General features: G+C 41.1%; 1 protein-coding gene across 2 annotated transcripts; it reads right to left on the minus strand.

Annotated features, from left to right (window-relative positions):
- Window positions 1-619: 619 nt before the first annotated feature.
- LOC309386223 (uncharacterized protein) lies at window positions 620-13,659 on the minus strand. Of its 2 annotated transcripts, XM_081941360.1 has the most exons (7): window positions 13,442-13,659; window positions 9,761-11,008; window positions 7,426-8,325; window positions 5,863-5,957; window positions 2,852-3,019; window positions 2,016-2,163; window positions 1,058-1,234 (listed from the first exon to the last, which is right to left on the minus strand). In XM_081941360.1, the coding sequence occupies exons 2-7, from the start codon at window positions 11,005-11,007 to the stop codon at window positions 1,198-1,200; spliced, it is 2,595 nt and encodes an 864-aa protein (XP_081797486.1). In that variant the 5' UTR covers window position 11,008; window positions 13,442-13,659; the 3' UTR covers window positions 1,058-1,197. The 2 variants fall into 2 exon arrangements, with proteins under 2 accessions (XP_081797485.1, XP_081797486.1); XM_081941359.1 differs by lacking the exon at window positions 13,442-13,659 and having other exon boundaries at window positions 620-1,234; window positions 2,006-2,163.
- Between the last annotated feature and the right edge of the window lie 546 nt (window positions 13,660-14,205).

Genomic DNA, 14,205 nt, shown 5'->3' on the forward strand with positions numbered 1-14,205 from the left:
TTAAATCTTTGCATGGGTTTCCTGTTCCCCAAATCCAGCAAAACATGCCTTATTCTTATCTTCAAGGGCTTTCATGACCTTGTCCTCTTTTCATTCCAACACGGTATTTTCCAACATAAGTCATCTCTTACTTATAACTGCAATTTTTATGTCCTTCAGATTTTTCCACGCACCCTTTTCCCTAATCCCTTTTTCCCAGGCAACATTCACGCTAGGCAATAGCTGACTATGTAATTCTACAATGTACCCAAAAGTATCACTTACACATATAATTTAAGAATTAACTTCTTATAAAACCTTACACTTCTGTAATAGAATAGGTCACATTACTTTTTTTCTGCTTCTCTTCCTATATTGTGTCTATTACCATGAATTTTAGATAACATTTCACCAAGGCTGATAGAGCAAACTACCATAAATAAACCCCCAACGAACTTCACTTCTCTAGGCGCTGATGTTACTTAGACCGTTTATAAAACATCTGTAGGAGGCAAAACAAGCTTAGAGAAGTTGGATTCAACAATTTAACCTGGAGCTATGTATGTTTTCTACTACTGGATACAGGTTTGCATTTTTATTATTATGTACAAGTAAAAGTGAGCAAATAAATGTAGCAAAGTTGGTGGATTTGCCTTTATTATTGCACTCTGAAACAAACATGTCTTCAAATGAGTAGTAAAACTTTTAACATTTACCATTTTTATTTAATATGCATTTACATCTAAGCACAATACAAGACCGTCCCTATTTTATAAGATGTTTCTTTTAAAGAGAATTCTACTTATTGTTATTTATTGCATGTCTGTCTGGTCCTCAAAAGCTGTTTAAAACATCAGTAATTATGCTAAGAGAAAGAGCTCACTTAGAAAACATTCCATATCTGACGCCATATCTATTTGTGGATCCTACAGCCATTTGGAGAATCTTCCTATACAGGGAAAAAAATCGAAACAATATAAGTTTATAGCCATATTAAACTTTTAATTGTTGACAGCTATAAAAGCATAAGGGTAGGTTCAGATTCTTTCACATTACTACTGCCTGGTATCTGTTCTAGTTGTTTTACATTTGTGTTTTCTGAAGTGTAGCATTTCTCTTGGCAGTCAGACAAAACTGTAGTAGAATTCTCTTCCATACAAGTAGTAGACATAGCCTCTATTTTGGACCAGTTATGATCCTTTTTGATAGTAAGATCGATTAAGAAACTTCTCCAGTGAGCATTCCTATCATGGACCTATGACAGAAGAAAAAAGAAATACTTCATTATTCAAGGCCTCATTTGGCCTCATTTGGCTTGTCAAACATAAAAACGTATTTTTAAAATCCCTCCGTAAATAGGGTCATTAACTTTAAAAAAATGAAATCTGAATCAGTTTTTTTATTTATTAGCTTGTTGATTTTTAAAATAAAGCATTTGCAGTTCAGTGACTAAGATTTTACATTCTTTATTTAGCTACAGTGAGACAAGTGTATTATCCTTCCTACAGAGTTTCCTCTCCTACATTGAATAGTCTAACAATCACCTTTAAGATATGTGGCACTTTAGGATATGTGGAACAAATCCTAGAATTCTCCAGCCAGTATGTTATCTGGGAAATTCTGGGAATTGAAGCCCAAATATTTTAAAGTTGCTAAGTTTCAAAAATGCTGATCTAACCCAAGGTTAACTTCAAAACTGCTTTGAAACCACAAACCGTGTGGGTGCTGTTAGCCCTTCGTCTTTCCAAAGTTGTGTAGTCCTTGTGCATTACAGAGTTGTAGGTATTATAAGGAAACAGGGCAGAAATCACTGAAGCTTTCTCTGCCCATGCAGAGGTGCCTTTTCTTTCCCCTCCCTACCCCAGCAGCTGTGCCACAATGCACAAAGTGACAGAAGAATGAAAGATGACTGCAATGCCATGCATGGCTTAAAAAAACCCTCAGCGAGAGAACTATTTAATGACCTCAGGACATAAACCGACCTATTCCCGCAGACAAAATTTATAGCACAAAACACTGAACATACCAATACGTGCCTCCTCAGGGTAGACATATCTGTGAAGGTTTTCTCACAAGCCCTGCATTTGTATGGCTTTTCTCCAGTGTGAATACGCTGGTGACGTCTTAGGGCTCCTTGCTGAGTAAACGTCTTTCCACACTGCTCACAGAAATAAGGAGGAGTCTCTGGAAAGAAAATGAATGTGAAGAAACGAGCCAATGCTAGTTTATTTCCAAATCCTAATGTCAAAATGTTAGAAACATACGTCTAGCTTGCTTTTTGACCTTTGTGACCTGCAGAGGTGAGGACAGGCTAGATCAGGAATGTCAAACTCACGTCTATGGGACTTTTTCCTCCTTTGCTAAACTGGGCATGGGCAGCATGTGATGCATCTGGCCCAGGGCCGGGAGTTTGACAACCCTAGGCTAGATCATGCTTGCATATGTATTGGACTGGCATAGCACTTAGCAATAGCTCTTAAATTTATATACCGCTTCACAGTGCTTCAAAGGCAGAATATTGTCGCCAACAATCTGGGTCCTCATTTTACAGACCTTGGAAGGATGGAAGGCTGAGTCAACCTTGAGCCAATGAGAATTGAACTGCCGGGAGTTGGCAGAATTAGCTTGCAATACTGCATTCTAACCACTGTGCTGCCTCTGCATAGATGCATAGATGTTTGGCTTGTGAATTAAATTATTTTCAGTGCAATTAATGAACAGAAAGTCATTATTTTTTAAACCAACAGGAAAACTATGGGGATCCTAGTTTTCTTCACATGATACACTTATAGGATTTATGGTAACTGTGAACAGTAAACCCCAGAAATCTGTTTTACATATTCATCTCTCCAATACACCATTTCTTCCGTACCTGCATGAACATTAGTATGTTGGGCTAATGAAGCTCTCAATCCAAAGGTTTTCCCACATACATCGCACTTGTATGGTTTAGCTCCCATGTGACAACGCTTGTGACATTTTAAATATTCATTGGTAGCAAAATGTTTTCCACACACATCACATCTGAAGAGGCGTTCTCCTGTAAAGGAAATATATGCATACATATACATGTATATACTATAGCCATTGCTATATTCTTTTATTGTAAGCAACATTATGCAGAAGACAGACAAGGGATAATTGAATGAGTATTTCAAATCCAACGCAGGATCATCCAAATTAAGGATCACCCGTCAGAGATTTTCAAAATAATGTTTTCTCAAGCTTTCTTAATATATTTCTCTTTTCCTCCCCGGTGATTATTAAAAACCTTTCAGAAATAAAGCATTTTACTCTTCATAATACTGAGAAACCTTGTGAAGTCATGAAGAATCTGAAAATTCTGTCAGTTTGCTGTATCCCGCATGACCAAGGGCTTATTTGTAATGTTATATACTTGCATATTATACAAGTTGTCCTTGACATACAATTGATTACTTAGCAACTATTCAAAACTAGGACAGACCCTGAAAAAGCCACTTATGATACAGATTTGAAGTTCGGACGGCCTGCCCACCCCTCCCTCCCCTGGTTATGTGATTGCATTTTGGGCTCTTGACAACCAACTTGCATTTACAGCTTTTAGCAGTGCCGTCCCCCCTCTCCCCTCGTCACAGGACTGCAATTTACAAATTTTGGCTGGTTTCCAGCAAGGCCCATTATGGACTAAGGACTTAACAACCATGCAAAAAACCAAAACCATGCAGTCACATGATGAGCTGCTTAATGACTGGCATGACTTGCTACCATAATTCTGGGCTCAATTATGGTCGTAAGTCAACAACTACCTATGATCCTCACTCAGCAACTACAATTGGGACTGGCAACTCTGTTGCTAAGATCTATGGTCACTAAATGAAGCATCACAGAACCATGATAGGTTTATCATCTCAGGTCCCCTTCAATTGTTAAGCGGATCACTATGTTGTTAAGCAAAACATCACAAGACACGACTTCACATTTTATAAAAGCCAGCTTTGTAAAAGCCAGTTGCAAGGTGCGATAATGTGATGTGACAATGCAATGGTCACAAATGTAAGGATTGGTTGCATGCAAAGCTTTTTTTTTACACTGTGTAACTAAATATGGTCATTAAACAAGGATTGTCGGTAAGCAAGGACTATTGGTACTCTTCCTGTTTCTTTTTCTTCTATTACACTGAATAAATGTCATCTGAAAACCTTTTCTTTTCTGCAAATGATTCCGTCGGTAAAACAAAAGCATGCAATGGACAGAGGGAGCTTAAACTTACTCCTTCATTTCTCCTAAAATTCTGCAAAAAGAAAAGGTGACATTTCCGGGGAAGAATTAAGCAATCCTTTTCTCCTGAAGGAACTCTGCAATGCAGCAGGCTGTTGGACTAACGGTATGCAAAGTTGCAATGTAACAGCTTGAAATTGAGTCGCCAACCTCCAACCTCCCTCGCCTACATTATATGCAGGTTTTTGGAACTGTAGGGAACCTTGTCATGACCACCTAGTTGGCAAAAAAACCCCAAAAACTTTCCAATGAGGAATGTTCTGACCTAGGCTTCCCAAAAACATGAAGCCGACTCCCCGTCCCGATAAAACCCCTTTTATTTAGTTTAAAGTGAATTCCTCTCCTGTCCCTGCGAACAGTCTTTCGAGAGATTTCACAACTACAGAGCTTTATCAGGCTTGGAGAGCTGCCAGGCACATATCTTCCAAACGCCACTCTGAGGCAGACAATTCTTGGCAAGAAGTCAGGAACAGATCTTCACCCTAATGAATTGAACTACTGTATTTTTCGGCGTATAAGACGCACCAAGTTTTGAAGAGGCAAATTTAAAAAAAAATTTTTTTTTGCACTCTGCAAACCTCCCAAAAATGCCCTGTTTTTCGCAAAAATGCCCCCGTTTTTTCCAAAAATGGCCCCATTTTTTCCAAAAAAAGGCATGAATAGCTTTTAGAGGGCTTGCAGAGTGCTCCTGGGGGGATGCCCCCCCCAAAATGAACAAAAACGGCCCATTTTTCACAATAACAGGCCCATTTTTTGTCAAAAATATTGCATGCATAGTCTTTAGGAGGCTTATAGAGTACTCTGGGGGCTGGGGGGGGGGGGAAATTGAGCAAAAAACGGCCCTTTTCACTCATTTCTGCCCTCCCCAGCACCCAGGAGCTCTCTGAAAGCCTCCTACAGGCTCTGCACAGCCATTTTGGTGGAGGGGCAGGGTTTCGGGAGGCCCAAAATGCTGTATTCAGTGTATAAGACGCACCCAGATTTTCAGCCTCTTTTTTGAGGGAAAAAAGGTGAGTCTTATACTCCGAAAAATACGGTAAATTGTCTCCTGCAAACTTCATTCCCCTTTCGCTCCTCTTTATTCCCAATGGGAGGGGCCATTCACCGTCTAACTGTGGCCTTACTCCCAAGTTGACCCTTGTTTCTTAGGTGTTCCCTTCTTCTGGCAGCTCTGCGTATGCGCACACTCCAACTGTTCTTCTGCCCCACTGATATCCAACTCCGAAGGCAGCTGATAACTGGCATACGGCTCTGGCCCACTCTCTGCCTCCAATGCAGAGCACTCGTCAAGAGCCTTCCCCACAATCCAGGACTGACCCATGTTCCTCCCCAACCTCCTCACTGTCTGAGTCTGCCACCAGTTCTGCTGGCCACTGGCGGGCCACAACAAGGAACTGATCTGTTTTCCCACTGTTACAAGCAGCAGGAAACCAGGAATGTGTACACACCTGCAGTCTGCCCCAGATAATTCTCCATGTGGCTATCGGAGAACATGCTGAATTGCTTGAATCAAGATATCTTACTACTGTACTGATTTTCTTCTCATTAAAAGAGAATATAATATCCCTTCTTTGTATGTAAATTTTGCCCTTTTCATGTTCAGGAAATTAATTTAAGCCTTACCTGTATGTGTCCTCTTATGGCCGTTAAGTTTGCCTTTATCAGCAAAAGATGCCCCACACTCCTCACAGATATATGGCTTTTCACCTGTGTGTGACCTGCATTCAGAGGAATATGGAAATGCTGTCCAAACGATTTAGAACCAAATTTCACTGCAAATTTTGCAAGGGGTTCATCAAGACCTTATACTGCAAACCAAAAGTATGCAAGAAAGCAACTTGATACCAAGAAGCTGCCTCCACAACGATTTGGACAAAATAATTTCCCGGTTTTTTTTCAGAGGCACATAACATTTAAGGACTTTTAAACTGATGATTGGGAAGCTGGGTGGAGCAAGCACCCCACCCCCCAAAAAAGCTGATTTCATTCCATTTTAACTTATACTAGATTAAAACAACAGTATTTGATTGTAGTCAAATAAAATTCTAATTAAATCCACAGAGTTTATTTCATTGTCCTCTATGTATTTAATAACAGCCTTCTATCATATTAGAAATTAGGCAGTAACTTTGCAGCAGTCAATTCCAGGGCTTTGAGTGGAGACAGAGCAATAGGAAGTATCACATAACTCTCTTGACTAGGGCAAAATGAAGGTAGATGCAATGCTGGCGTTGAAAACCTCGAATGATGAAATAAAGAGTCCTTATTTTTCTACCTGTTTAAGCGCTCATGAGAAGTAACAGAGAAAATAAATCACCAATTCAAGGAAATAGTATTCTATTAAAATGGGGCAGGGGGGAGGGAGAGAATTGCTGTTTTGGTTCAGATTCAGTTTAATAAGAGGTGGGCATAGGGCCATGTGCAAGTAACGTATCTTAAGGCTCTGCCTTTAAAAAAATAAATGGAAATATTCCATTTATATAATAAGCTAGCTGATAACCCAGTGTGACCCGGGTATTTATTTATAGGGAGGAAATATCTGCACCATACGTAGTTTCTAATGTCAGATTTTCCCCCTTACCAGAGGGAGCCCCCTTTTGGAGTACTGTGAAGCCATTATCATGGCAACTCCACTGTGTGCTGCACAGTAGAAGCCATTTTATGGCAGTAGAGTAGAAGCCATTTTAAGACACAACAGGCTGTATCTTAAACACCCCCCCCCCAAGGGGTTTGAGGGGTTTCTTACCCCCACAGTATTTTTTTCCAGAGAGTAAGTCATCTGTGTACCAAGTTTGGTTGAAACTGCTCAAGGCGTTCCAGAGTTATGCTGGAACACTCACCCACCCACAGAGTCATATAGATAGATAGACAGATAGAGATAGATAGATAGATGATCGATAGATAGATGATAGAGAGATAGATGATAGATAGATAGATAAATAGATGATAGATAGAGATAGATAGGTAGATAGATATAGATAGATATAGATAGATAGATAGATAGATAGATAGATAGATAGAGATACAGTAGATAGATAGATAGATAGATAGATAGATAGATAGATAGATAGATAGATACATACATACATACATACATACATACATACATACATACATACATACACATATATAAGCATTTTAAAATAAAACACATTTGGAGAAAAGGAAGAGGTAGTAGAAGCTGACCTGGTATGAATCTTGAGCTGTGTTGGCTGAGCAAACCTTGAGCTACAAATGCCACACTGATATGGCTTCTCTCCTGTGTGGGTCCTCATGTGAAAGACAAGGGCTGTTCTGGAGCTCAGGACTTTCCCACAGACGGAGCAGAGGGGCCGCTTCACTCGACCTTCATGCTTCCTCACAGAGTGAGTCCTCACATCCCTCTTCCTTTTGAAAGTGGCGTTGCACAGGGTGCAGGCAAACTTCCTGTCTTCTGTGTGCACGCAGGCTTGGTGCTCTTTCCAGCTGTTGTGACTTGCAAAGGATTTGCTGCAAACATCACACTGATAGACTTTCCCGGGCAAGGAATGATGGATTTCTTTGCAGTGGATGACGTATTTCCTTCGTGACGGAAACTTCTCCGTGCATTTGGTACAAGTTATGATGTAAGAAGATGTCGGGATGGCCTTGCTCTTGTTAACTTTGCAATTTATATCCCATTCAGGGTCTTCTGTATCATGAACATTTAAGTCCTCACTGTAATTATCATCTGAAGAGAAGGCCTCGTTGTCTTTATTGCTGCATACACCGGCTTCACAAACTCTTTCTCCATTTCCTTTCTCCTCCACAGTCCCTTGTCTACAAGTTTCCTCCTTTTTAGTATTATTTTCAGTACCTAGTCCCAGCTCCTTGTTTGATTGGTTGTCAGATTGTGCTTCCTCTGGAAGAGATCTACTAGATTTTCCCTCAGGCTCCTGAGTAGCTTTGCCAAGTATTTCCTTTGGCAGATCATTATTTGGCACCTTGAGTTGTGTTTTATTACTTGCATTGATTCTATTATCTATCACATCTACTTTCTCTGCTGGTGGAACTATTGCCCAGTAAGCTGGCATGCGTTTCCCATCTTTCATGGATTCGTGTATCTTTCTATTGGGAAAAAAGAATTTATAGATAGGAAAATGGTTCTTTGAGCTTTACAGAAACTTTTAAAAGCCATTTGCACATAATATCTTCCCAAATGAGAGCCATCAGCCTGATTTTGCCTAATAACTTTGTCCCAAGTTCTCAAAATGAGGAGTTACAAAATCTTTAGCCCTATCCACTGAGGCGGCTCTGAAAATTACAAATGGACTTTCCAGGAACCACAGCTGTCACACAGGTTGCCCCTCTCCGTCATATATCAGAAATCACATTGACATTTTTGAGGAAACAAAAAACGGACTTCTGATGGGAATTACCGCATTTTTTGCTCCATAAGACACACTTTATTATCTCCCAAAAGTGGGCGGAAATGCATGCTCACATTTGCGAACCAGTAGGGAAGGTAAGTGAATACCACCCCTGGGAGAAGGAGGGTGTAGGGCCCAGTGGGAGGAATGAGGGGGAAGTTATTACAGCAGCCAAAATTTTGAGACTGGTTCGTTAGTCCGCTGTAACTTTGAACAATTGCAAAGTGACTGGTTGTAGGTTGGGGATTAGCTGTATTTTATGTTCTAGCTTCAAAGAGAATTTTTATAAAATAATATACAGTAGTGGGTTGCTTCCGGTTTGTCCGGACTAGTAGAGGCGGCGGGAGGCCCCACCCACCTGCCCGGACGCGCAGGAGCGTTGCACGAGTGACCACACAGGAGCGCGCTCGAACTGGTAATAAAAATATTTGCAACCTACCACTGATGATATATCATTATAAACAGGAACTTCTAGAATATATAAAAGTACTTTGAATCTCCACTGGAAATGTAAACACATTGAAGGGATATTTTACCATATTTGGGGAGCACATGCACTCAAAAGCCCGATTGGGCTTATTATCCAGGGAGGTCTTATTTTCAGGGAAACAGGGTATTTCTTTTTACATTTCTTTTCTTTTCTCTTTCTTTGCTTTCTGATACTCTTCCTTACTTCCTTAGTCATCTTATGAATAACTTTATTACTCTGGGTTAGTTTCTATGTTCTTTATCAATTTTTAATAAAATTTATACCAAAAAACCCCCACAGTAAGCCAAAACCAAACCAGCTCCATTATGGCTGAGCATAATGTACCCTGTTTCCCTGAAAATAAGACCTCCCTGGATAATAAGCCCAATCGGGCTAGTGAGTGCATGCGCTAAAATAAGCCCTCCCCTGAAAATAAGCCCTCCCTGAAAATATTGCAACGCAGCAGCAGCCATGAGGTGACCACGCTCACCGCCTCCTGCAACCCCTCAAATAATAAGACCTCCCCGAAAATAAGGCCAAGCATTTATTTCAGGGAAACACGGTAGGAACTCTGCTACAAAATCAAAAGCTAAAAAGCTCACAAGCTAACTTCTCTTTGGTATGGTTGTCTTGCTTTTTATGCATTTAAAAAAAAAGGATTTACCTTACGTGAGTGGTGAAGGCTGACCTCTGAGCAAAACTGGCTGGGCAGCACTGGCACTTATAAGGCTTCTCTCCTGTGTGGGTTCGTATGTGAACTGTCAGGCCACCCTTGGAGCTGATGACTTTGTCACAGTAGGGGCACTGTTGAGGATGCTGCTTCTTTTCATGCACCGTGCGCATATGAGCATTGACATCCTTTTGGCACTGAAACTTTTTCTCACACAGCAAACAAGGGACGGTCCCCTGTCGGCTGTGGACAGTGAGCCTGTGTTGCCTTAGAGTGTGACAACTGGGAAAGAGTTGGCTACATATATTGCAGCTATACTTAACTCCCAAGCTTGGGCTATGCTCCAGTTCAATGTGTGATTGGTACTGCTCAGCAAAATGGAATAAATAATTACACTTGTCACAGGCATATGATCTTGGCAAGGCTTTTGGTATATTGCAGGTTGATTTTCTGAGTTTGGCCTTAGAAAGCGTCAAACTACTTTCATCGTTTTGGTCAAGCAATGTCCTGCTTAAAGTGATGTGGGCTTCCTTCAAGTCCTCCTCATTTATTGGAGGACAGTCAGCCTCACTGTTATGCTCAGACGTCGTTGCTGACTCATCTTTGGAATTACAACTTGCAATCCTATCTTCATTAGGGTTTGCACATCTATTTTTAATATCATCAAAATTGGTGGCTGGTTTTGAATGGGTTGTTCTTTTCCCCAAATGATTCTTCTTCATCAGTGCAGCAGCCAAAACACGAGATGAATCATGCTGTGCTTTGTCTCCTCCAAGTTCTGTTAGATTCCCAGGCAACCTAACACCTTTGCTTTTTTTCAAAATAACATTTGGTTCCACGTTTCCACCTGCAACCTTCATTTCTTCCAAAATTTCAAGCAGATCTTCGCATTCAAATCTCTTAGCGATCTCCTTGAACTGGTGCAGTCTGTCCACTTCAATTTCTAACTCTGCAGTGTAGACAAACTTCAGGAATGAGACAAATTCTTCAGCATGAATATCCTGGAGGATGACTGTGCAGCTTTTGACATTATTCATTTCATTATTGAGAAAAATGCTTTTAAAGTAATTGCTAGAAGCTGCTAAAACAGCTTTGTGGACATAAAATTCTTGTTGGCTACCCAGCTGGTCTGTGTATATTGTAACATCACAAAAATGTCCAAATTCATAGAAAGAATGTAATGTCCTCAGGAGGTTGGAGGCAGCAACACTGGATTTCATGAAAAATTTCTTTTTTTCCATCCTGTTAAATGGAAATACAGTTGACAACATTTCATCAGCTTCATAAATTACCCTTCTCATCCAAATCAGTTTTGACTTCAGCTCTTCCATATTCTCACTAAGGACTTATATAAGTTTTCAGTATTTAAAATTCTTGCAATCACTGGCCAGATAGATAATACAATACAATACAATACAATACAATACAATACAATACAATAGTAGAGTTGGAAGGGACCTTGGAGGTCTTCTAGTCCAACCCCCTGCCTAGGCAGGAAACCCTATACCGTTCCAGACAAATGGCTATCCAACATCTTCTTAAAGACTTCCAGTGTTGGGGCATTCACAACTTCTGGAGGCAAACTGTTCCACTGATTAATTGTTCAAACTGTCAGGAAATTTCTCCTCAGTTCTAAGTTGCTTCTCTCCTTGATTAGTTTCCACCCATTGCTTCTGGTTCTACCCTCAGGTGCCTTGGAGAATAGTTTGACTCCCTCTTCTTTGTGGCAACCCCTGAGATATTGGAACACTGATATCATGTCTCCCCTAGTCCTTCTTTCTCTTAAGCTAGACATTCCCAGTTCCTGCAACCGTTCTTCATATGTTTTAGTCTCCAGTCCCCTAATCATCTTTGTTGCTCTTCTCTGCACTCTTTCTAGAGTCTCCACATCTTTTCTACATCGTGGCGACCAGAACTGAATGCAGTATTCCAAGAGTGGCCTTACCAAGGCATTATAAAGTGGTATTAACACTTCACGTGATCTTGATTCTATCCCTCTGTTGATGCAGCCTAGGACTGTGTTGGCTTTTTTGGCAGCTGCTGCACACTGCTGGCTCATATTTAAATGGTTAGATGATGGAAATTAACTGAGAAAAATTCTCATTTAATTCAAAAGCTACAATATCATCTATGCTTACTTAAGTTGCATTATATTCTAGCCCCTCTCCTCTACAATTGTGACTTGTGTAAAGCTGAAAGGATGACTTTTTGACAACCAGCATATGAAAAACAGAAACACAAAGCATACATAATTCAAATTCTTCTACACTCATATAAAATTTTGTGAAATATTACTTTTATGTATGAAAGCAGCCAACTTGGAAAGGAGGAAGATTTTTTGATTAACCCAATGAAACAAGAATAGATCTAACTCTGTCAGAGGTTTAATTCATACATTCTTAATGCAAAGTTCAGTAGATTTTACAGTAAATGGCAGTTCGTTCCAGAGCCTGTACCACTCCAAATGGAATGAATACTGCTCCCTCAGAAACTTTCAGATACAGTATGTAGAAAAAGACACAAAAAATACTAAATCAGACTTTTGCCCCAACTCTTTATCTTTCTACTTGAAAGGGAAGTGTTTTTATTAAAAGAATATTCAAAAATACAAACTGCCTGTTGTAATGCAACTCAGCAAAACCTTCATCTGAACGATTGCATTAAATGGATCAGACAATTTACGGACTAGTTGATAGATAATTAACAGGACAAGTCCCCTGGATCTATTTCTAAGGAAATTACACATCTGCCCTTGCTTCCCAGAAGAGAAAGCTGATGTATCTAAAATATGTATTTCATTTTTTGGACAGAGAATGATCAAAAAGAGGCATTACTATCCTACAATCATCCCACATAAGCCTAGACCACACATCCTGTCAATTGTAGCAGCAAGGGAATGCACTAATATGTTGAACTATTATCTCCGAGGGCATTATGCTGGGGAAAGGTATAATACAGCAGTAATGGCAACTGGAGAGGGTTACAACCACAATTGAGGCCAGAATTTATGTTGCTAAGTGAGAAATTTGCTCAATGAGTTTTGCTCCATTTTACCTCTTTTCTTGCCCCATTTGTTAAGTGAATCTATGCAGTTGTTAAATCAGTGACCCAGTTGTTAAATGAATCCGGCTTCCCCATTGACTTTGCTTGTCAGAAGGTCACAAAAAGAGGATCACATAGCCCCGGGACACTGCAATCGTCATACCTATGAACCAGTTGGCAAACACCCGTGTAAATCACGTGACCATGGGGGAAATGCTGCAACGGTCATAAGTGTGAAAAAATTTCAGTGCAGACCAACGTTGAATGGTCACTAAATGATCTGTTTGTTGCAAGTCGAGGATTACCTGTATAGTATAGTTCCGGAAACTGATTGGAAAGCAGCAAATTGGGGAAAGCTGCCTGGCTTTTACTTGCCACCCGAAGAGATCGCAACGATCAACCACAAGGCTGGTTGGATTAGGACCGGCCAGAGTTTCAGATAGTTGAAAAGGTCGTGCACCAGCCTTGAGTGACAAGACTATTCCTAGGCAGCGCATCTAGCCCCTTGCCCGGTCGCGGGCGAACAAAGAGGCTGCAGCCCATCTTCCCACCCAGCCTGTTTGGCCCAAACATCAATCGGGACAATGCTCCGAAACGCCTTTCCGGGGCTCCCATCCGGGAGGTTCGACTGACCTGCTCGAAAGGGGGGGGGGTGTCGAAACGGGGAGACAAGCCGGATTCTGGCGCAGGCGTCACTTAAGCCTCGGCTTTCAAAGAGACTTCGGCGGCCACCATAGAGGCGCAGCCCCGGGACCACGGAATAAGGAAAGGCGTGCTTGGGAGTTTGGCGCACGTCCCACACTTCGCCGTCATCGATGGTATGCCATTGAGCCGGAGCGGGGTCCGCCATCTTTCTGGTGGGCAAGGAAGCCTCGGAAGCCATCTTCAAGCGAAACACGCTAGACTTAGTGTGCTCGCGCCACCTGCTGGAGAAAGGAAGAGTTTAGGAAGAGCGGTGCATTTTTTTGGAACTCTGCGTCCGCACTGTGTCGTCTTTCGCTTTGTAGCGTGGCTACCCCCGTTTTCCCGTAGCTTATAGAACTGCAACGTGGACCCTACAAAACTCGGTGAGAGAGAAAGTCAGGGAGAGAAACAGCGAGTAAGCAAGCGGCGTTTGGGTCGCACTAGGATGCACTGAGATTTATCCCCACCTAAAGTAAATTTCTGCTTCCTTGAGACAGCTTCTTTGTTCCATCCTTGTGCATAGAGAAATAGCTGTAAGCCACATAATACAGTTTTTGTCCATATCTACACTGGTGTAAATCCTGCTGGATTTGATGGCCCATACTTCTGCATTTCTGTGCTTAAAATTTCTACCATATTGCTGTCAAAATGTTGTTTTTGCCATTAATGGGATGGCAAATTAAAAGTAAGATTCCACAGGACTTCCTACAAAA

Source organism: Natrix helvetica (genome assembly GCF_964273705.1).
Source record: "Natrix helvetica genome assembly, chromosome: 2".
Lineage (NCBI taxonomy): Eukaryota > Metazoa > Chordata > Lepidosauria > Squamata > Natricidae > Natrix > Natrix helvetica.

What these genes read in the sequence shown, in the direction of transcription:
- LOC309386223 (XM_081941359.1), bottom strand. Translation starts at nt 11,007, where the DNA reads ATGGAAAAAAAGAAATTTTTCATGAAATCCAGTGTTGCTGCCTCCAAC. An exon ending in GCCTTCACCACTCACGTAAG is followed by an intron (nt 8,326 to 9,760) that starts GTAAATCCTTTT and finishes TTTTCCCAATAG; the next exon opens with AAAGATACACGAATCCATGA. An exon ending in ACATACTAATGTTCATGCAG is followed by an intron (nt 2,164 to 2,851) that starts GTACGGAAGAAA and finishes TTTTCTTTCCAG; the next exon opens with AGACTCCTCCTTATTTCTGT.